We start from the raw sequence: 21,568 nt of genomic DNA on the forward strand, positions 1-21,568 counted from the left end.
CCCTGTTTACTCTGTGGATCCCCTGATGTTTTAATCTAGCGTCACCAGCATGTGAAATGTCTCACTTAGCTCTATCTCCTCATCAACCTCATACACTGCCACAACATTTTGACTTTCCTGGTTCCCGGATGTCATGACATCTGTTGGACGGATTGCCAAGAAATTTCATGTGGACATCCACGTTTCCCACAGAATGAGTTGCAATAACTTTGGTGATACCTCAAAATGTTATGCAGATCATTTGTTTCTGACCAAATACCTTCAAGATCAATGCGACCATGGAGTAGCTTGTTTATTGCCTAACATTAACCTTTTTTTGCTGATTGTATTCATGCACCTAAAACCATAAAAGCTGTGTTTACTTGTCAAGATTATCTGGCTGGAGAAAACCTTAAAGTATTAAAAACATCTGTTTGCCACGGAGCACACTTACTGCAATTTTCGCCGTGTGATGCTAGCTACAAAATGCGTCGTAGCCGCAGCACTCTTTTGGGCGACTCTCCGTCGTGTTCGGGGAACATTCTTGCTACATAGTTGATAAGCAATCCCCCTTTACTGCATACGTCCACGTCCACGGCTGCCACGATCAATTGTCTTTGCCCATCGATCAACTTTGATTAACTTACATCAAATCGGATAAATCAACTGCCCTATATGTTGAATTGATTCTGTTCGGTTAAGAGAAAGAAGGGAAATCAATCAACTAATCAGAGCACCTATTAGTCTAACAAAGACTCTTTGTCTGATCAAAGTCTGACAGATCTGGACACAGAGACACACTATCATGACAATGACGCGTTCTCCGTTCATTAACAAAATGGCTTTGGCCAGGAGCATGCATTCAGGATCTAAACTGATCCCATTTATTCTGCGTTTCTGCTTTGCTTGGCAGTTTTTCATAAAGCCTTGGCCTGTATGAAAAACTTGAGTGTGAGTGTTTTTAGGTAAAAAGGTATCAGTCATATAAGAGTAAACTAGTCTGAGATACGGAATAAAAGGCGTTGTGAGCCCCAACAATCCTCCAGTTTTTCTCCCAAAGTAAAGAATCAGAGCATACCAAAAAATACTTTCTCAGAAAAAGTATGTACTTAGTAATGTCAGCAAAATCATCTCTGCCCAGACACAAAGAAAAATAAATGTAGCTCAGAGGAATGTGTACTTTAATGATAACACATTCTTCCAGCTTAGACAAACAAAGTGAGCTTTATCTTTTGATTATCTCTGCCATTCACTGCCACTCGCTAACTCACTCCAAAAACTGAACACACCGAAAAAAATCAGAGATTACGACAATAATCTAATTTTTTCATCTTTTATTTCGCAAATGTGGCGTGAACACTTGCAAAACAACATCTTAAAGTTGGTCCAGTAGAAAAAGACAAAAAACACTTGAATGATTTAATACTTTGTTTTTCAGCTTTCAATTCTGTCAAGTCAATTTGGAGTCTATGTTTTGTCTAAGCGAGGGAGCGGATTGCTAATCGGCATTTCCAAAAACCTTTTCTGTCAATCATATATAAATATCCAGGAATCAATCTTGTTTCCTAAAGCCAAGTTTAGAAAGAGTAAAATGACTGGATAAAAATGTCATCAACAGCTACATAAGAAAGGTATTAGCTGACTATAAAATGTACAGTTGTTTTAAATTTAACTTAATATTCACATTCATATATATAAAACTTACAAAACCTGGATCTTTCAACCCCACTAAAAATAGCTTTTTTTTCTGTTACTGCTGAAAGATCATTTTAAATTACCATAAATTTAATGAATTATTTGTGTATTATCAGCATCATTAATGCCATCATTTCTGCCATGTTGTTTTTGTTCTTTTTTTTTTCCTCCAGACTTTTTTGATTCATTTAAAAAAAAAAAAAAAACATAAGTCAATAAATTAACATGCTACCTCAGTCCCTGAAAGCCAATACTCAACTGTGTTACTGAGTGAGAGTAAAACAGGTGTTTGTGTACATTAAAGTGTGTATCCATGTCTGTGTGTGTGAGTTTGTGTGTGAAGAGAAATAAAGGACACATAACCTGTTAGAATACCTGCCTCAGACTCAAAATATGGTGGAGAGGGTTGGGGTTATTTCGGAGTCCATACAAAAAATAATTCATTGTAAATATATAATATATATTTATACATTTTTGAATATATTTACAAATATACCCAGCACTATACAATATACTGTGTATTTTCTTTCTCTCCAGAATAATTGGGAAGGTTTTATCAAGAGAACTGAAAAAGAAATGCATCAATATTACAAAATAAACAGAAGAGCAATTTCTATATGTGCTCTTCTTCTATTCCTCGGGTTTGTTAGTTGAAGCTCAGTCCTTTTCCTATTTGTCTTCCTCTTCTAGTTCCTTGTGTGTGTGTGTGTGTGTTTTTTTGAGTCCACATCGGTCCATACATTCCTCCAGGAGCAAATAACAGTCTTGGAATGCCAGCCGCTGGAATGGGATCACCCAATGAGTAACGTTGTCGATTGTAACAACAACAAAAAGGAAACCTATAACATGAGAACCAAAACTCAAAAGTCTGTGTTTTTATGAAGGCAGAGTTGGAAGAGGAGGAGGAGGAGGAGGAGGAGGAGGGTCCCGTGGGAACGTCAATTCATTCAGTCAGTACAACAACAAAAAAACAGTTTCTGAAGGGTCCCTGTCCTCTCCTGTAAGACCTCGCGTGAGCACAGAGTAGTAGTGTGTAGTGTGTGTGTGTGTGTGCATGGCAGTATGAGTGTGTGACAGTAGCGCTGCTACCAACCCTGTCCCATCTGGGTCCATTAGTCCACCGGGAGCCAGAGGAGTGATGGGGGTGGCTGGGAGGACCTGTGCTACGTGTGTTTCGGGACGTGGCGGGGTAAGACCGGGGCGAGTCCAGCTGGGGCAGAGAGGGGTTGGCTGGGGGCTCATGTTTTCACGTTGCCGTTGATGTGCTGGTACTTGGGGAGGCAGGGCTCGTCCGGTAAGGGGTCGTGGGAAAACACAGAGTCGTCACCGGAGGAGCAGGAGCTGCGAGTGTCGGGGAAGCTGGGAGAATACTGTTCTGCCGGGGCGCACAGGTCCAAGTACTCCTGGAGACACAGACACAGGAAAGGAGAGGCTTGGGTGAGATCATTTACACTCGGACACAAGCGCCTATCTTTCAAAAAGGAAAAGACGCTTTGGAGGCAAGAGGAGAGGCAAAAGACCGAGAGCAAAAGCAGTGAACATAAAAATAGTGCTGAAACCCAGTCAGCAAGGCCAGGGACTTTCCAGAGGAGTGTGAGAGAGTATCACCTTCATCATGATATTTATTTAAACCATGCCAAATCACCCTGGAAGGGTTTATGAAACGGATCAGAAGAAATAATCCTAAACTGGATACTGTATGAAAATATTTGCATGAATAATAGGGAGTAAATTAAATGTGGGAGCATGAAGACAGCAGGGTCGGCCGAGTCTGGGTTTTGGTCCACTACCAGGTGGTTTAATGTGGCGGGGTGGTTGGGGGAAAAGGATGCGAGGAGACCAGGAAACTTTACGGCATCCCTCCACATCAGTTCAGTCCAAACAAATCTGACATGTGAAACATCCAACATAAACACTGAAAGATGGCTAGAAAAAAAATCAAGAAGCTGACAGAACACAATGCCCCCCCCCCACACACACACACACACATATCCTGAAATTAATTTTTGATTCGGCCCAGTGTTGTGAGGTTGTTTCATGTCTTTTCATTTCCCTCCTGCTTGTGTTTCATGGATGTTATTGGTACTAGTTGTGAGGAGGAAGAGTTCTTAGGGTTTTCTAGAAAATGAGCGCTGGCTTCCATTTTCCCAGCTCAACACGAGAAGTCTCACATTACTAAAGACCTCCACATCTGCCAGCGGTTTGGGGCAGAGGGAAAGGAGGAGGGAGGAAACCAAAAAAAAAAAGGCAAGAAAAGGGCGCTTTATTACATTTCAAAAGTTCAAACTCAAACTTGGGCTTTTTTTTTGGCATGAATTCATGAAGCTCCAGCTCCAAGAGCAGACGAGTCTTGACAGCTTTCCATCGACGAGCTCTTTTCAGGTCTGCACTCGGATATCACACGAGACAGGAAGGGGGATGGAAAGAACCGCCGGCCGGTCTAAGGAGTGAGGCATGAATGTGATGATTGGGCAACTCTACTGGGCCGTAGCAGCCATGTTGGGCCTGGATCAAATCATCCGGCCATTTTTTCGGTCACCATGAAGGCTTTTTGTCAGCGAGGTGACTGCTAATGCTCCAAAAAGGCTTCCAGCAACACTCTGCTGAACCCTGCATGCACTGGCACGAGCAGGATTTAGTTTGGACTGAGGAACATGTTATTGTGTGCTGGAATGTATCATATTTTTCAGCTTCATTGTTATAAAATACCGGACTCCTACTTGCCAGGAAAAATGAAGGTTTGTGTAGCATGATTCCCGACCACCCTGAATCCAGGAACTTTATGGAATAAGAACGCCCGCGAGGATCAATGAGAGAGCTGCACTCACTTCGTTGGTGTTAAGGGAAAGGATGCGATCCAGATCCTCCACTAGCTGCTTGAAGGTAGGTCTGTGGGATGAGATGGCATGCCAGCAGTCTTTCATCATCATGTACCTGAAAGAGAAGAAAACAAATTGTCCCAGTTTACTCAAAGAGACGAACGGATTAACGGTACAAGAACCGAGTCATTCAGGGAGGTGTTGCAGACATTATTTCGCCCGTCCAAATTCAAGCTGTGCCACTCCTTATCTACCTCGTATTCAAGTTTCAACACTTGCTGGCTGAATGATTTATGCCTCTGGGCAAAACCGCCTGTGTTCCCTCAAAGCCAACTTATTTTTAAATGTATTTTGGTCTGCCATAATAACACGGACATATTGATGTCCCGCTGCTGATCACAAACATGCCTCGCAGGGTTTCGGGATTTGTCTGAATACTATAATGTGTGTGTCTCTTTCACTGCCATTGTGTCTGTACTTTGTTCTCATCCACTCTCGCAGTGTGGCACCATGGCAGAGCGGTGCCATTGTCCGCTGACCGCCGAGGACTAATTGTGAATGAGGACACTGATGGCAGCCAGTCACAGCTGTGCAGAGGCCCGACAGAGTGGACACAGAGGCCCGGAGTCATGGATCTGATGGAGACCGGGGGTGGCATTAGAGTCTGGGTGGGAGGGCAAGTGTGTGTTTGGGTGACGGTGTGGTCAGTGGGGATGTAAATTTCAGGAGGGAACGACTCTTACAGCTCGTTGGTGCAGTTGCCAGGCATGTCCATGCGATGTCCCTCTTTGAGCAACTTGAAGAGCTCTTCAACAGGAATGCCAGGGTAAGGGGAGCCCCCGAGGGTGAAGATCTCCCACATCAGCACCCCAAATGACCAGCTGAGGAGACAGTGAAAACACACAACATACCTTAAGAACATAATACAACAATAAGCTCCCTGTCACTTTAAATAACATTAGGCTACATGAGTCACTTTCATTTAACCTCCAGATGATTTACATAGAGTCACTTGGCCAAAGATTGGAAACAAACTTGGACAGTGTGAAAGCGGTGGTGTCAATGCCTTCTTTCTGCCATCCGGTGGCTTTTGGCGCGAACCCGCTCCCAGTGCCACTCTGGCACTGATCTCAATGATGGCTTTTGTGCCCGGCTGGCCGGTCACACAGGCTGGCATTGTCCAGTCACACCACACCAAAACAAACAGCGGACCACCCACGGCCGACAAAACAGGAGATGGCCAGTAACTCTTATTAACTACTTCCTCATCCTCGGTGTCCTGGTTGTTAAATATCAGCGAGTGCTCCATGTATAATAGACAGTGTGGATCCATAGCTTTTTTTTTTTTTTAGATGAATCATTCCTGCACTGACAGCATGCTGGACTCATGTCCACACAAAGGCCGTATTATCACACAGTCACAAGCGCTAATCTGCACATTCTACGCATCCAGCCAGCCACAGGACACGTCAGTGGTCCAACCAGGCCAAGTGGGCATGGACAGCAGATCGGGGCGTTTATCAGCTCCTTCATCTGTTTACACAACCAGCCCTGGGTCTGTTCGCTCCTTTATCACGGTGTTGTATCTCTTCACTTGTTGACACACTCATCTCTCCTTTCTGTGCTACTTTGTAACCGTCTGTCGGTGCTTGTCAAGCTGTTGCTCTGTGCAGGTGGTCCGCAACCAACCTTGACTAGGCAAAGAGACACGCAGAGCCGACGTGCTCCGGGTCACTTTAACTGACCTGGCATCTGGCTTTACGAGAGAGAACTTGTGTATTTCAGCCGACGAGATGCATAAACTACCGATCGGTATGAAAGTGACTCTGTAATCCAGAGGCGTATTCAAATCTCATTACATTCACATCTCAAGCACTTCGGTTGTACGTTCGCGATATCGAAAGAAAGCAACATGAATACAAATGCCAGAAAACCCATCAATACATGATGTACATGCATCAGAGGATCTGAGCCTGATATGAAGATTCAAGGCTCGTAATCACGGCGTAGGAGCAAGAGTTATAAACAAATGCATTTGCACGGCTCTGCTTTCTTTGAAGAGCGGCTGTCTCCACCAGGCCTGGCCATGAGTCTTTCTTTCTGGGCTCGAGCCACGGCTCTTTCCCTCTACCTCAGCCAGCAGAGCCGAGTCCCCTGGGCCCATTTGTCAAAACTGTAAGCGGCAACTTTCATTGGGATTCATGTATTCATTTAATCTGATGTCATGTATGGATCGCCCACGCTTCTGGTGACGTTTGAGGGCGAGCCCACCGCCCTCCACCTCCCTGACGTCTCTCCTCCTCCTCCTCCCTCCTGCCTTTATGCGCTACGTGAAAAAGCCAATTACTAAAAGTGAGTGATGAAACGTAATTAGCAGCGAGCTGATAGAAAGGACCACAGTCGGCAGTTCATGTCTGCCCAAACCCCACTCGGCTCCCTGTACTCCCCCAGGTTATTGATTGATGCCGCGCCGTCGAACATGAAGGGCATGATGTGCACGTGCGCACACAAACATGGAGCGAGATCCTCTATCCCGAGTGCTTAACTGGATGAGCGCTAAGTTTAGTGTGCTACTGCTGTATGACTCATAGACACACACACACACACACATAATCGTCTTCAACAGGGGTCAGCATGCAAGGCATTTATCTAATTGCCACATACGCTTTCTGCCGCCTGTGTCTGAAGCAGAAACTTCAAACAACGCTGTCAGGACGCATGAGACTCAAACACCAAAAAGAGAGGGACGCTCTCCCTTTGTTCTGTTTTTAGAATGAGTGCTCTTGACTTGAAAAAAGAGAGAGAGACAGAGACGGGTCAACAATTCACATACCAGATGAATGAAAATAAGAACGGCAGGGAGAAAGTAGGAGCGGGGAGGGGGAGGAGGGGGGGATTATTTTGATCATGGAAGGGCTCCAAAACGATGAGCCACATGTTCAAAGTGTTGAACAGAATGAGTGCAGGAGCGTGAGGAGGGGACGGCAGGGGGTTAAAGGAGGAGGACGTCGGGAGGATGAGGCCCGCAATGGAGGGCTGCGGCATTGTTGCGCTTAGACATGTGCGGAGGCCCAACGGGGAGGGGAGACTTCCGAGCCCAGCCGGAGGAGCGAGGGGTGAGTTGGCGGGGGAGGAGGCTCTGGTGGGCTCGGGGCTCCTTGCAGGGCCCTTTGAAGCCGGTCAGATTAGTAACACGGCATTGGCTACAAGTCTAGCGTGAAATCCTCACTTTTGCCACAGACCAGCCAGTGCTGGCCCCCTATAGGCAACCCCCACCCCCAAACTAATATCCACCGGTGCTGCGGCAAAACACCTCACCCACCCCCAGAGACCCCGAGTCTGACTGCAGGCCTCAGCCAAACTCGATGAAATCTTGAAAACAGCAGTGTGCTTTACCGTATGAGAAAGTTTTTTTTTGCATCAGCGGTGTGTGTAAATGGATTTTCTATCATGTAATTGTGGTTGCGGGCCACACAAACACACTATACTTAAAGACTTACACGTCACTCTGGTGTGTGTAGACCCGGTCGAACAGCGCTTCTGGAGCCATCCATTTCACTGGGAGGCGACCCTGAGGACGCAAACAGATGGAAGGTCAAACAAAAGTCGACACACAACCCAGCCCCCGGATTTCTGCATTTCTTGCCCGATACTTGAATTAATTTGCTGATGGCATTACTCCTGGAAAGGCCGGTACGTGAAAGCAGCCGGGGGAATAAGGCACTAGATGGCTGTCTGGGGGGAGGATTTCCCAGAGGAACGTTTACATTGTTACAGCAATAGAGCTGATAAACAGGGTCACAGATAAAGGAGAGTTTATCTCTGTGTGCCATTAAAACACTGGCTGGGAAGCTAAGCGTTGCTATCAGGGCGACCTTGGTCAATATCTATGTGATAGGCTAACGGCAAGAATAATCTCATCAGACACTAAATTATACCTAAATAAATCCTCCTAGCTCCAAAATACTAAGCTTACTACAACAGAAATATGCCGGAAAAATTGTCAGAAACTAAAATATATAATAAAAAATATGTATAATCTAGGTCCTTCATTCTTTACATGAAGACAGGACTAAAGAAACAGAAATAAAACTAACGTGTCACGACAATGGCGGCTCTGTCTAGATTAGTTGAACGCAAGTAATCGTCATTGCCGCTGCTGTCATTGTCCTAATCATCATTACCATCGGCATCATCGCATATTGTTGTTGTTGTTGTTGCTGTCAGCTAGTTCTCTGCATGCGATGAAAAGCCACCCATGCATACTAAATGAGGATGTGCAGGCAATGCTGCTCCGCGGTGGGAAAGAAAGACACCACTGGGCCACTATGGAAATGTCAATTATGTTTAAGCCGCTCCCCTCTCCCTCTCGCTCGGTCTCTCTTTTTCTGGCTAATTGTATAAGTGTCTATGGAACTAAAGGAACAAGAGACTGAGGGATAAACAAGGCAGAGTCTCCAAAAGCACTACATTCACAGGCTGCCTGGGAACCTGCAGCTTCTGCCAAGACACTAGCTGAGGGTAAGAGTGGAATAGAAAGATGAGGGAATCAGAGAAAACACAACGAGCAGTGGAGTGATCTCACACTGCGGCTCTATTCCCTCAACGGGTGTATCGCGCAGGTCGAGGACTCACGTTGGTCGTCTTTTTGTAGTAGTCGATGTTGTGGACGTCCCTGGCCAGGCCGAAGTCAGCGATCTTCATGAAGTTGCTCTCCGTGACCAGGACGTTCCTGGCCGCCAGGTCTCTGTGTATACACTGGAATGGAGAGAGTGAGACATGAGAGGGGGAGGTCACGGAGTGGAACAAGTGAGAGAAGAGAGGAATAGGACAGTTGCCTCCATCCATTGATAAATCAACTGTGTGAAACAGGTGTAGACTTCATTTGGAACGCTGTTCAGATGTTTGCGGTGCATGTAATCGCCCAGAGATCTCGTGCACAGAGGTAGCACTTGACTGCATAACGTGACGCCACAATGACTGCACCGGCATGAGCGTGTCTGGATAAGTACGGATTCCTCGCATACTTAAGCACATATATGGTCGAAGTCGTTGCTGTGCGTCAACACGCATGTGCAAGCCTGCACGTGTGTGTGTGTGTGGCTTGTTAGTGAGTGTGTGTGTGTGTGTGTGTGAGACAGTACGCTCTGTCACATTCCAACAGTGAGAGGGAGCGTGAGGCTGCGTTTGGCCAACATGGCCGTACCCCCATTGTGAGAAACCTCGCAGTTCTTCTACACAGAGGGGCTTTTGTGGTTGAATGAGAGACAATGCAGGGATTTGGGCAGGGGGTCAGAAACGTGTTTTTAGGAGACAACATTCCCACAGTGACAGACATGCAGGCTCCCTACGTAAAAACCTGCAGGATACAGCGCATCAAATGCTCCGTGTGCTGGCACTGAAGTCTGTCAGGCAGCCCGCAGTGGATCGATGTGAGAACAGGATATTTTGTGTGTTTGTTTGTGTGTGTGTGTGTCCGTCCGGCCTTACCTTCTGTGATGCTAGGTACTCCATGCCCCGTGCCACCTGATAAGTGCAGGAGACCAGATCCTTGAACGTAAGCTGTTCATCTGAGACGCGGGTGATGTCATAGGAGTACTCCATGCCGGGGGGCCGGCGGGCTCTAAGGTACTCCCTCAGGTTGCCTTTGGAGGCGTACTCCACTATCACATAGAGGGGGCCTGCAGCGGAGAAACGACCAACTGAGCATACAGGTTTCCTATCAATGAGGGAAAGTGACACTTAACCAAATTCAAAGATCATTTCTTGATGATTAGTCAGTAAATGAAGAAGAGGCACTTGAATGTTAAGACTTTACATTTTATGCTATAAGGACATTTCTGTGAAAAAACATAAAGAATAAAAAACACCTTCCAAATGGCCAAACTGTCCAACGTTGCAATCCAGCATTTACGCAATTTTTGTTTTCTAAAACAAAATCAAACCAACTAAATAATTAAACTGATTTCCTTTTTCCTTCTACAAAGTGCATCATTTATGTAATTTGAGGTAACATTAATTTTTACTAAAGTACAATATTCTAGTCGTCTTTCCAGGGGCATAAGTTGCAAGTGGGAAGCATATTTTTTATTTTCATTTTTCACGCCATCGTGGCTCCACTGATTCTTAGATCACTCCTCATCATCTACTCTTTACAGCCAGTCTCTCTTACCAGATGACATACACTACGGCTTCTAGCTGCAGTCACCTTCATCCTTCTCTGGTGTGGTCTGATGAAATGTTTTTTAAGTGTGCGGCAACCTGAAGTGCAGCATTGTAACAAAGTGAACAAGGCTAGACTAGCATTCCAACAACATTTACAATACTCCAAGTGCACCCCCTTCTTGAGGCATATGTTACGTCGAGTCCTACTCACCGTCTTGTGTACAGGCCCCCAAAAGATTAATGATGTTCTTATGTTTGCCGATCATCTTCATCATTTCCATCTCTGACACCAGGTCAGACAGGTCTTTCTCAGTGGCGTCATCTAAGACCAGAAGAAGTAGGATGGAAGGTTGTCAGGGAAAAGTTCAACAAAACAAACACAGCGTGCTCCCGTCTTCCCTCTAACCCGTTAACCCTGTGACCCGGTATCTGCCCCGTGAGACAACACCTTGTTTTGTATAGGTGCGTCTGATTAAGTGCAGCTGACAGACAATGTGGGCTTAAGTTACTGCAGCGAGGGAAGCTCCTCACACAGACCACAGAGGCATCCTTTCAGTGCCAGCGGCAAGGAGGAGAAAGAGGAATTAAAGACGCTCAATCACGATTCATTATCTGCTGCTCGGGCTCCTTTTTCATGGGGCCGACTGAGCCAGTACAGGCATCCAGACGGTCAGAATGGCATGGCCTGCATTCCTGGTCATAAAGAGCAAATTATCATTGGCGAGGTTGGTCCAATAGCCTTCTGCTGTACCTGATCTAAACCCACCCCCAACTAGAAAAAAAAAACAACCCAGTGCCCCCTCCTGCTGTTTTCATTAATCATAGCAGTGTTGCTCATGTGACTTGCCTCTTTGTGTGGGTGCTGACTGAGCTCCAGCCAGCTGCAGCTCTGGGGTCAGGTATGTGACCGCCCCTAACCCTCACCTACACAACCCGCCTCCCCCTGGCCGTCACTCAGCAACCACCAATAATGAATAATAATAACAGCCCCGGGCTCCGCCTCGCACCTTTGCTGAACCCTCACTGGAGTATAAATCGCCCATAAAATGTACTCGGGTTGCCCATAAGACATAATGAAGCAGTGTGCGTCTTATCCCTGTGCTCGGATGTGAAGCAGGACGTTTACCATAACAAGCTCACTGTGATTGTGCAGCGGCAAGAGACTCGCTTACCTTTCAGCATCTTGACTGCAACTGTTACAGCATCCTTGGTTTTGTCCTTGTCGATGCCCAGGGCCTCTGCCATTACAACTTGGCCGAAGCAACCTTCACCTAGGGGCTTGCCCAGGGTCAACCTGCGGCCAGCAGAAAGCCAACATTGGAGAGAGAGAGAGAGAGAGAGAGAGAGAGAGAGAGAGAGAGAGAGAGAGAGAGGTTGGACAGGAAACTGTTTAGCTGCTGAAACTAAAACTCATCAACTTGACCTGACTGGCATCTATTCACTCCCTGTGCAGAAATAAACAGGTTAGATAAAGCCAGAGAGGTAATTCAACCAGGCAACAAGCCAGTTTCTCAACCTCACCCTGTGTTTTTTTTTGTTTTTTTTTACTAGACAGCTCTCTCTGTTTCAATCAGATTGTGTCTGTGGGAGTGCTTTATTGGCGTGGTGACTGCAGCCCATGCCAGGGCAGTAGGTAGGAACCTGAAGGCAGACATGGCAACGATAATCACCCGATAAAGCCAGGGAGAGGCACTCATTTCTAAACTGTTTACCCTGCCTTGGCATGTTCCAATATACACTCTTTACAAGTCATTAGACAGGGTTTAGCCTAGCCCTGACACATTAGCCTGTGACGGATGGGATGCTGGCTTTGTGTTGCCATACTGGTGGGCCTGACTACAATACCAGATGGAAATCTAAGCACGTTTTTTATTGTAAGCCATGACACAATCGCTGGTGTGTTAAACTTTATGTCCAACTATGTGACTCGGATTCATATGGTTAGGAAATTACACTCACTCACACGCTCTTCCACAACTATCCATGAGAGGCTCAGCAGCCATCTGAACCCTGAACTAGCAGTGTACCGAGGTGCTTTTTCGTTTGATTGGCAGGTGTAGCCCCACCCCTAAAGCCTGTCCTGGTTATGTAAACACTCGCACCGCATGCCGCAAAGCCTAGAGCCTGAGGCCCGGCGCCCGGCCGTAGTAACACAATCCCCTATCTGTCCACACACTCGCCACGCTCAATGGCATCCATTCTGTCCATCCAGTCACACATAATCAATGTTATTTTTTCCTCCACGCAAACCGCAAACGTTAGCATTCCTCCGCGTTCTGCGATCCCAACATGATCCCTCAGGCACTGGCATGACAGGCGAGGAATAAAGAGCCAAACAGAGAGGCACACAGAGATCTATTCAGCCGAGATAACACATCCCGTTTGCTGCGCTCATCAATTAAAATCTTTTCGCCCAGAATGCCGTTCAGCATGCACAAGAGCGTTTATTAGAATGTTGTTTTTTTTTCACTTATGAGTGATGGTAGAGTTTAAAATTCAAGCAGTCCGTTTAACAACCATTTCAACAGAAAACAGGCCTTTGTGTTTATGGTTTGGGATTTTCCCTGTTTCATTCAAAACCAGAGGCTTCAAGTGGGTATTAAAGAACTCTAACCTTTACTGTCCTGTTAAATCTACCCTGAAGCTTATCACCGGCCGCTGCCACTGTGACAAATCGAAACCTCGGCGGTGCTAATTCCTCTGGTATGAAACCGAGCAAACACTCCTCGCCCCGAACATGCTGATGAAAGCTGCGAGTGCTAACCGGTAATTAGCACCGTTCCTTTCCTTACCATCAGAAGCATGTGTGCGACTGTGTGTGAGTGAGAGTGTGACGCGGCAGCACTTGTAAAGATGAGGCAAGATGCACGGTGCCAAGTTCAGGTCATTTTTACTACAGCGCTAACAGACGAATCAGCAGCAGACTTTATCTGAACCACCACAACCGCTATTCAGCAGTTATTCGTTATTGCCTGCTGTCTATCGGTGTTAATGGCACTCTTCACTGAGAACAGTGGTTATCTGATCATTCAGTAGCCCAGATACGATCAGACAGATGTGCTGTATGTAGTAATCTTGGAGTTATCAGCTACTGTTAGCCAAAGATAGTTGAGCTGGCATTGCGGACAACGGCTCAGGATGTAGAGCTGAAAGTTGTTTTGCAGCCTATTGCTAGTACGAAAAGCCATTTTAGATAAAAGCGGTGTTACCTAGTAGATCCACATTTCAAAGTGTTTTTAATGATTTATGCAGGTGTCAGGTTTGCATAATTTTGTGATTAGCATTTTTGTAAAATGGTAAAAACCTGTAACAGAGCTAGGTCATAATTACAATTTTCAACACATCAATCTGCAGCAGCACTGAAAACCAGCAGAATCACAATGGTCTGCCACATAGTTCCACTTGTTTCTGATGCAAAACCAGTAGACGAGGCAGCAAGCAATGTTGTGCATGCGGAACGGTCGGCCCTCACCTGTCTCGGGAAAACTCCCAGCGCGGATCCTCGGGAAGGTCATACTCAGGGATCGGGTCGTCGTGCGCAGAGCTCCGCCGCGTCGTGATGCGTACCAACGGCGTGCTGGAGTTCATGGAGGAGCTCGAGTCTGCCGACACCTAGAGGAGGGGAGAGATTGGCTGATCACCGGAGTCTGGGTTCATAGGTTCAAATAAAGCTCCAAGGCATCACTAGAGGAGTTTGAGTTGATGTGCAAATTCATGATAGACTGTGGTACTTATATTGAAATTACAAGATACATTCGGCTAATATAAATACATCTTAAATTTCCTAGGTTAACGCTTTAACATTACATTGGAATCTATCTCTAGGCCAGAGACTACATTTCAAGGATCATTAAGAAGAGAACAGTAATTTTGATGAATGCGTGTGGATCCTTCAGGCTCGCCGTTGTCCTCGGGCTTCATCTCTCCGTTCGCCTATACGCTAACCTTACCTTGGCACAGGAGTCCGGCTCTCCGCAGAATGTGATCCAATACTTTTTGCACCTTTTGGTACATACCTTTTGTTTTCCCTTGAGGGGAAAAGCATGGCTCAAACAGACAAAAAGAATCTACGGTTGCAGTGTCGGGCAGCAGTGCTAACTTGCTAAAAAAAAATGCATGCCCTCTAAGTGAGGTGGATTGTTTAAAATGCCACCACAGCAGATATTAATTGTTTACAAAATCCAAGTATTTTTACTTTTTTATCGACTATGCAACCATTATTATCTATCCATCCATGTATTTATGGAAATTATCAAGAGCTTGTAGTCTGACATAGTATTTCTGCAATGTGTGTTTTTCTCCTCTAGGGGTGTTAAATGCCTTTAGAACTCTTTATCTACTTTCTGTTACCTGGCGCCGCAGAGGGATCTGCTTGGTCAGTTTGTGGACCGCCGGTTGGCCCCCGAAGTCGGGTTTCTTTGCAGTGTTCCTCATTCGGCAAATCACCACAATGCCCACCATGCAGGCGATGAGGAAGACGCCTGCGCAGTATATTGCGATCTCCACATAGTCTGGAGAAAGGGGCCCTGGAGATTTCTCGATCGCTGAGGGTAAAATAAAGGGTGAGGAGTGAGACAGAGGTCAGGGTAAAAAGGTGAATGGAAGAGACAGACAGGTACGAACCCCATTTGAACAGACACACATGGGTATCAGACAGGCAAACACAGACACAAATGCTTTGGATATGACTCATGCATGAATGTAAACACCTCGGCAGGCATCCGAAACAGAAATGATTGTGTAACATTTTTCTCTCGCTCTTCTTCTCACGCCTAAAAGACCTGTACAGGGCTTAACAGATTATAAATCTTGACTCAGCCAGTACGACCAGGCCTGCGTATGCCTGCATTCTGTCCTAATGCTGGAGACACGCAAGTGCAAGCGCAAACACACACCCACGGACGCCGGAACTATCCACGCTTCACTTCGGACTGCAAACAAGGGAGAGCGGTGTCCTTCGTGGCTGCATGTGGCCTGAACTTCCTGTCGAGGAAATGGGCTGAGTGTGTGTGTGTGTGTGTGTGTGTGTTATCGACATGTACTGTTCCATAAGGCAAAAACCCTCCCGACCACAAATAAGACTATTGTGCGGCACAGCGACCCAAGCAGCCGGTGAAGCTACATATTCTTTACCCCGACCGAAAAAGCCCACAGCGCACAGACAGAAGCCACAGTCTCGAAGGCGCCATCAGTGCAGATAGAGCACATCAAGGGCAATAAAAAATTACATATTGCTCCCAGAGGAAACGGCTCGCCTGTGATCATTACACTGTATTGTTTACAGACGAAACTAAACTATCGTCTGCTTACGACATTAAGGGAGGGCTGATTCCGGTTGTCTGTTGCGGGCTGCAGACAGAAAACTCCTCTCATCGATCTTATTTGATGCCCACCCTACTTTCGACTACAACTTGAGCGGAGACATTTTGTCTGTTGAGCCTGGAGTGAACTTGTGCGGATGCTGACACAAACTTCTATCTATTTTAATCCTTTGGTATGCATAATTACAGGCCCGACATAAAGCAACGCACAAAAATAGGATACAATGAGTTGATAAATGAGACCACACAAATGGACAGACATTGACATGCGTGTAGAAGCCGAGAGAGGTTTGGCACTGATAATTGAGAAAGGCAAGCCAACTTGAAATGAGTGTTAAGCTTTACCTTTCGATCCTTATTCCAAAGAGAAATAAGGATCTTAAAAGAAGCCAATTATCAGAGTCGAGGCAAGTGCTGTATTTGACATGCACACTCAAAACCAAAATGTGGCACTGAAAGACTTTTCCCAAGGTGCAGGAGAGAGATGTGATGGAAAGAAAAAAAGAAGTCGGGCGGCAAACCCTCCCCTCCTTTTGGAGTCCGGAGACACTCGAGCTGCTCTGGGAGCTCCACTTCCGTCTCAGAGTTATAATAAGTTGTCTGCAAACTACGCCGTTATCTGCTCTGAGCTTTCAACAGCTCGCCAATCTCGATTATATTGTAGAAAGTATGCCCCCTGCTCTTACGTTACGTCGTCTTGGAATGTTGACTGTGAACTGTAAACTAATATTTGATCCGTGTGCCTCGAGACTCCAGGGGGAGGCCTTGCCTTCCGCAGAGGTCATTGAAATGACATATTTCAAATGTTTTAGACAAGCCTGAGAGAAAGAAAAGAGTGGACAGTAGGCGAGTGTATATACCTGGAAGCACCGTCAACCAAGCAGTGTGAAAGGAGATCCCAATAGAATTACCCGCCAAGCACGTAAACTCCCCAGCATCTTCAAATGTTACATTGGGCAAGTTGAGAACTTCTATCTCCTTATCTGTGGTGTTAACACCTGCGGTCTGGTGGGAAGGAGAAGAGGAGGAAGAGGAAAGGGGAGGGGGTGGGGGTGGAAAGCAGAAAAGAGGAGGACAGGTCACAGAGAAAGACGGGGTGGGGGGGGGACAGAGAGAGAAAAAAATGAGACCCAAAACACCAAGAGAGAAATAAGAGGAGCTGGATGGCATCTTTCGTTGAGGTCCAATCTAGAGCAAAGGATGTTGGAAGTTACCGAGGGGTGATGAGGAGGAGGAAGAGGGAGAGGGCGTTACATAAACACAGATAGAGCCCATGCCACCAACAAAACATGAGAACCAATACACCAAAAATAAAGAATAAAAACCAAAAGGTTCCCGTCACCAACAGAACCTGCTAACAGAAGCCAGTCTAATCCACTCACTGGACCGGACACATGCACCAACAAACACAGAGAGCATGGAGAGCACTGGACTGCAACACATACACCATCTCGACACAGCTTGCATGAGAGAGAAGGAGACCGAATGTCAGGGAAGGAAAAGTGAGATGCCAGCTGTGTCTCGGTATGCAGGTCCGACCAGTGCTTCCATGGCTGCGCTAGTCTCAGCAGCTGAAACACAAGGGTCAAACATTAGGGGGAGAGAAGGTCCGCGAGACCCAGGACCACCAAGAGACCACCAGCAGGACCAGCACAGCACAGCAGGTCAGGAACGAAGCCCAGGAAAGCACACCGGGGGGAGAGAGGGAGGGTAGGTCGGGGTCAGGTCTCGAGGGTTACCTGGGATGACAGTCAGCCAGCCCGACTGGCTGGCCTCGCCTATATAATTGGAGACTTTACAGATATACTCCCCAGCATCTTTTTCCGTCACGTTGGTGAGGGTGAGCATCTCCACGTCGGAGCTGTTAATGCCTGAACGCTGCAATCCACACACACACACACACACACACACACACACACTTAGAACTTTGGAAAACAAATATGTAGAATTAATCAGACAGACGAGCAAACATTGTGACTATCTGACTACGCAGGACAGAGGAGAGAGCAGGAATCACCACCAAGAGCCAGCATGGAATAGACCTATTAGATCAATAAGGGAGGGAATGTAATGATCAGTTCCTTAATGTCACACCTCGCTATCAGAAAACCAGGAGAAAGAAGAACAAAAAGAAAGAAGGACTCTAACCAAAACAATCAGCTCTAAAAGAGGAACCGCAGCAATGTACCTTCAACACTTTGACGTAAGGGTTTCCGTCGGGGCCGTAGCGACTGCCGTTGGCGCTCATGTGTTTCAGCCACTGGATATGAGGTTGGGCGTCGCTGTAGACCTTGCAGACGAAGCGGGCGTCTTCCCCAACATGGACTGTAATGTTGGCCGGTAGTCCGGCCTGGAGAATGGGCCGGTGAGGGGACCGTTCTGTTGAGAGGGAGGGAAGTATTACCGACAGGAGGCCGGTTCATTACGTTAACAAATATGTCGACCGGGTAGGGGCCTTAAAAATGAGAAACACCTTCATAGCCCCCCCCTCCCTCCCCATCTCTCGCTATCTGCATTCTTTTACAAGCAAACATTTGGCCCGTGGATCTAAACAGAGCGAGACCTGTTGAACAATGCCCCCTTTCAAAGCCTCCCCCGGCCCTCACAACCAAACTGAGGAGCCCAACAACCCCCACACTGACAGCAACCACCGCTACAACCACACACACACACACACACACACACACACACATAAAATGACATCACTAAGCCTGGGGAGCTGCATTGCCGTTCTAACACAAAGCCTCAAGGTAGGTGCAGTTTATTTGTCTTTGTCTGTGTGTGTGTGCGTGCGTGCGTGCGTGTGTGTGTGTGTGTGTGTGTGTGTGTGTGTGTATGAGGCCGGGAGTGGGTCAGCGGGGGATGGTCAGTGCTAAAAAAAGGGAGAGTGAATTAGCAGGATGAGTGAGAGAAAGGCAAGGGATCATCGGATGGAGAGTGCAGAATCCATGAGGCAGAGACTTCTTCCATGTGTCTGCCCGGCCGCCTGCTCCATCCTTCTGAAAGCTGTCAGATCAGACGATTCCCACCTCTCCCTCCTCCCGTCCCCATCTCCCTCCTCAATCCTGTACATTCCTAGGGTTCGTCTTGTTTATTGTCCCCCCCCCCCCCCCCACTCTCCATGATATGTCTATATCATGCCTGGAAGTATTCTGATTGGTCAAAAAAAACAGGCACAAAAGTAATGCAGAAAGAGTAAAAACAGCCCAAAAAAGAGTAATGCAGAAAGATGTATGTGGACATGAGCCATTCAATCTAACCGTCAGCATAGCTTTAGAGCTACATGGCCGACACCTCAGACCAGATGGATGTGTAGTGCGATAAAGCGGGCCACATCATGAATATGGAGAAACCACAAAACAATAAAAGTTTGTGGAGCAATTCTCGCTTAAATTAGAAAAGGGAATATTGTATGTGTGCATGTGTGTGGTCAGAGAAGCTCCTCTATGGCCCATCGACCTCACCCAAAAATAATAATAATATTGAAGGCTGATGAGAAAATAAATAGCAGAAGAAGGAAAGAAAGCGTAGCCGCGATGTCCTCTGTGTCTGCAGCATGGAACGAGGAACAGCTAACAGGTGGTTTCCATGTACACACAGCGGTGGAATGTATTTACATAAATACTAGTACAGCTTTTAGTGTGCTTCATACTTTACCACCACCAGATTTTAGAGAATATCTATGTACTTTGCAGTTTTTTAAATACTCAAAGTACTAAAACTAGTTCCCATCTTTTTGGTGTGTGGTGCCCCTTGACACATCGCAGATGGTTTCAATAACGTCAGTGCTCAAAGAGGTCAAGTCATCCAATTTTTCACCAAAAAGAAAATATAGAGAAAACTAAAAAAAATTCCAAAAAAAAGATGAATGTGTCAGAACTTTGTTTTTTCTTGTGTCGCCCATTAATCATCTCACGACCCCTGAGATGTATCTTGTGAACATTTGGGAGAGCCAACCACTTGGTTGGGAACCATTACACTAAAATAACTAACTGAATATGATAATATTAAGACTAGCTCCACCTCAAGCAGCTACACAAATGCCTACCTACTGATGTCATCAGCATTAACGATCACATTATGTCAGGCAGAACAAGACTCAGGACATTTTACTGCAGATTGGGTACTTTTTTCTGTCATACTTTAAGAAAGTTTGTTGATTTTGAATAAAGACTCGTAATGAAATCAATGACAGCGACGAGCCTGCTGCTGCGGTGCTTTCTCGTGTTTTGCTGTGACCCAGATGTAGTGACCCGTTTCAAAACTGAATCCATTTATCAATTAAGTCATTAGTGGAGAAATTTGATGGCAGCGGCGGTGGGATAGAGGCCGAAAGAAGCGTGAGGAGACCAACCAGGGGCATTCCATGGTGTCCCATGCGAGTCCGCTGAACTCTGGGTAACCTGGCGGCTTGGCACACAGAGCCCGAAGGGTCAGGGGGGGGGGGGGGGGGGGTAGCGGCGCAGGAAGAGAGCGCGGCGTGGCACAGGATGGCATGGGGCGACCAAACAAAGTGCCACATGGCCACTGGGGTGCCACAGTTCTGATTGAAAGAGCCGCTGTATTTTGACTGCCCGTTTGTGTCCACTCGTCGTGTGTGTCTGCTCGAGGACGTCCCACTGCGGCCCTTTGTCCAGAGGCCAGTTTGAACTGGTTCCTCGTTGTTTTAATAGCTGATCCTGCAGGTCATTTGGGGTGAAAAAAGAGGGTGATAAGAAGAGCCTTTTCTGTCTGTTTCCCCTCCTTTTCTCTGTCTCCCCCTCCGCCCCATCGCCTATATAATGCACTATAATGGAGAAAAATGAAGCAAGAGGTTGTAGGGGGGCAGCGGCTGCGGAGCCAGACGAGGAGGGGGTTTACTGCTCGGCAGTAAAACTGAACAAAAAACTGAAATGTGCAGTCTGAAGGAGAGCTTTCGCTAGCTCCAGAGGGGAGCAGAGCGGGGGGCCGCAGTTGGGGAGGACATGTGTGTGTACGTGTGCAGGCCTTCACGTATGCCTAAAGACCCTTGTAAACGTGACATGCAGCGCTGCCATGTTTGTTACTGCAGGAGGTGACAGGGAGTAAACTTGCTTGCCTTAGCAACAGAAGGGCAATGAAAACATATATGTGCACAATGTGCAAAAACCCTCAGGTAATCTGCATCTGATATCATGAAAATAATACGACTTATCATCATGGAGACGCTTATTGAAACAGAAGTGCGCCATTACCGCAGGTCTGCTCAAAAGAATGGCGGCAGTGGGGGAATAGTTCTACATGCAGACACAGACGCGTGGCACCTGAACGCTCTTTTGGGAATCAAACCGCCGCAGCTCCATGTCTGTCGGAGCTATCTGGGCTTTACTGAGCCGCTTTTAGAAGAATAACTGGTTCAGATACATTTCTGATTGTTTGTATTGTGATTTGAGTGAGATCAAAAGAAGGGTTGCCGAGCGCTCTTCCACATTGATCTATCTTTATCCCACTCCCCTCGTTGTCCCCGCTGCCTATCGATTCTGCAAACTGAGCAGAACAAAAAAAAATCTTTGCTTTCCGTGCTCCAAAGGTCGGAGCGAGGGGTTGACTGAGTTGGGTCTGAATTCGCTC

General features: G+C 46.6%; 1 protein-coding gene across 4 annotated transcripts in view; it reads right to left on the reverse strand.

Moving 5' to 3' along the window:
* Positions 1 to 1,143: 1,143 nt before the first annotated feature.
* Positions 1,144 to 21,568, reverse strand: part of fgfr2 (fibroblast growth factor receptor 2) — a 38,438-nt gene continuing 18,013 nt past the window's right edge. The window contains exons 7-18 of one of the 4 annotated variants that reach the window (XM_068568695.1): positions 18,168 to 18,358; positions 16,840 to 16,984; positions 15,009 to 15,202; positions 14,131 to 14,270; positions 11,831 to 11,952; positions 10,870 to 10,980; positions 9,984 to 10,174; positions 9,129 to 9,251; positions 7,994 to 8,064; positions 5,237 to 5,374; positions 4,503 to 4,608; positions 1,144 to 3,077 (exon numbers count right to left, since the gene is read on the reverse strand). In XM_068568695.1, the coding sequence (XP_068424796.1) occupies positions 2,913 to 3,077; positions 4,503 to 4,608; positions 5,237 to 5,374; positions 7,994 to 8,064; positions 9,129 to 9,251; positions 9,984 to 10,174; positions 10,870 to 10,980; positions 11,831 to 11,952; positions 14,131 to 14,270; positions 15,009 to 15,202; positions 16,840 to 16,984; positions 18,168 to 18,358 (1,697 nt within the window). In that variant the 3' untranslated portion in view covers positions 1,144 to 2,912. Of the gene's footprint in view, positions 3,078 to 4,502; positions 4,609 to 5,236; positions 5,375 to 7,993; positions 8,065 to 9,128; positions 9,252 to 9,983; positions 10,196 to 10,869; positions 10,981 to 11,830; positions 11,953 to 14,130; positions 14,271 to 15,001; positions 15,203 to 16,839; positions 16,985 to 18,167; positions 18,359 to 21,568 lie in introns of all 4 variants that reach the window. The other 3 variants (XM_068568693.1, XM_068568694.1, XM_068568692.1) reach the window with 3 other exon arrangements.

This window comes from Clinocottus analis, unplaced genomic scaffold (assembly GCF_023055335.1).
Source record: "Clinocottus analis isolate CAN_PGR_092001 unplaced genomic scaffold, fCliAna1.0.p SCAF_8, whole genome shotgun sequence".
NCBI classification, from domain to species: Eukaryota; Metazoa; Chordata; class Actinopteri; order Perciformes; family Cottidae; genus Clinocottus; species Clinocottus analis.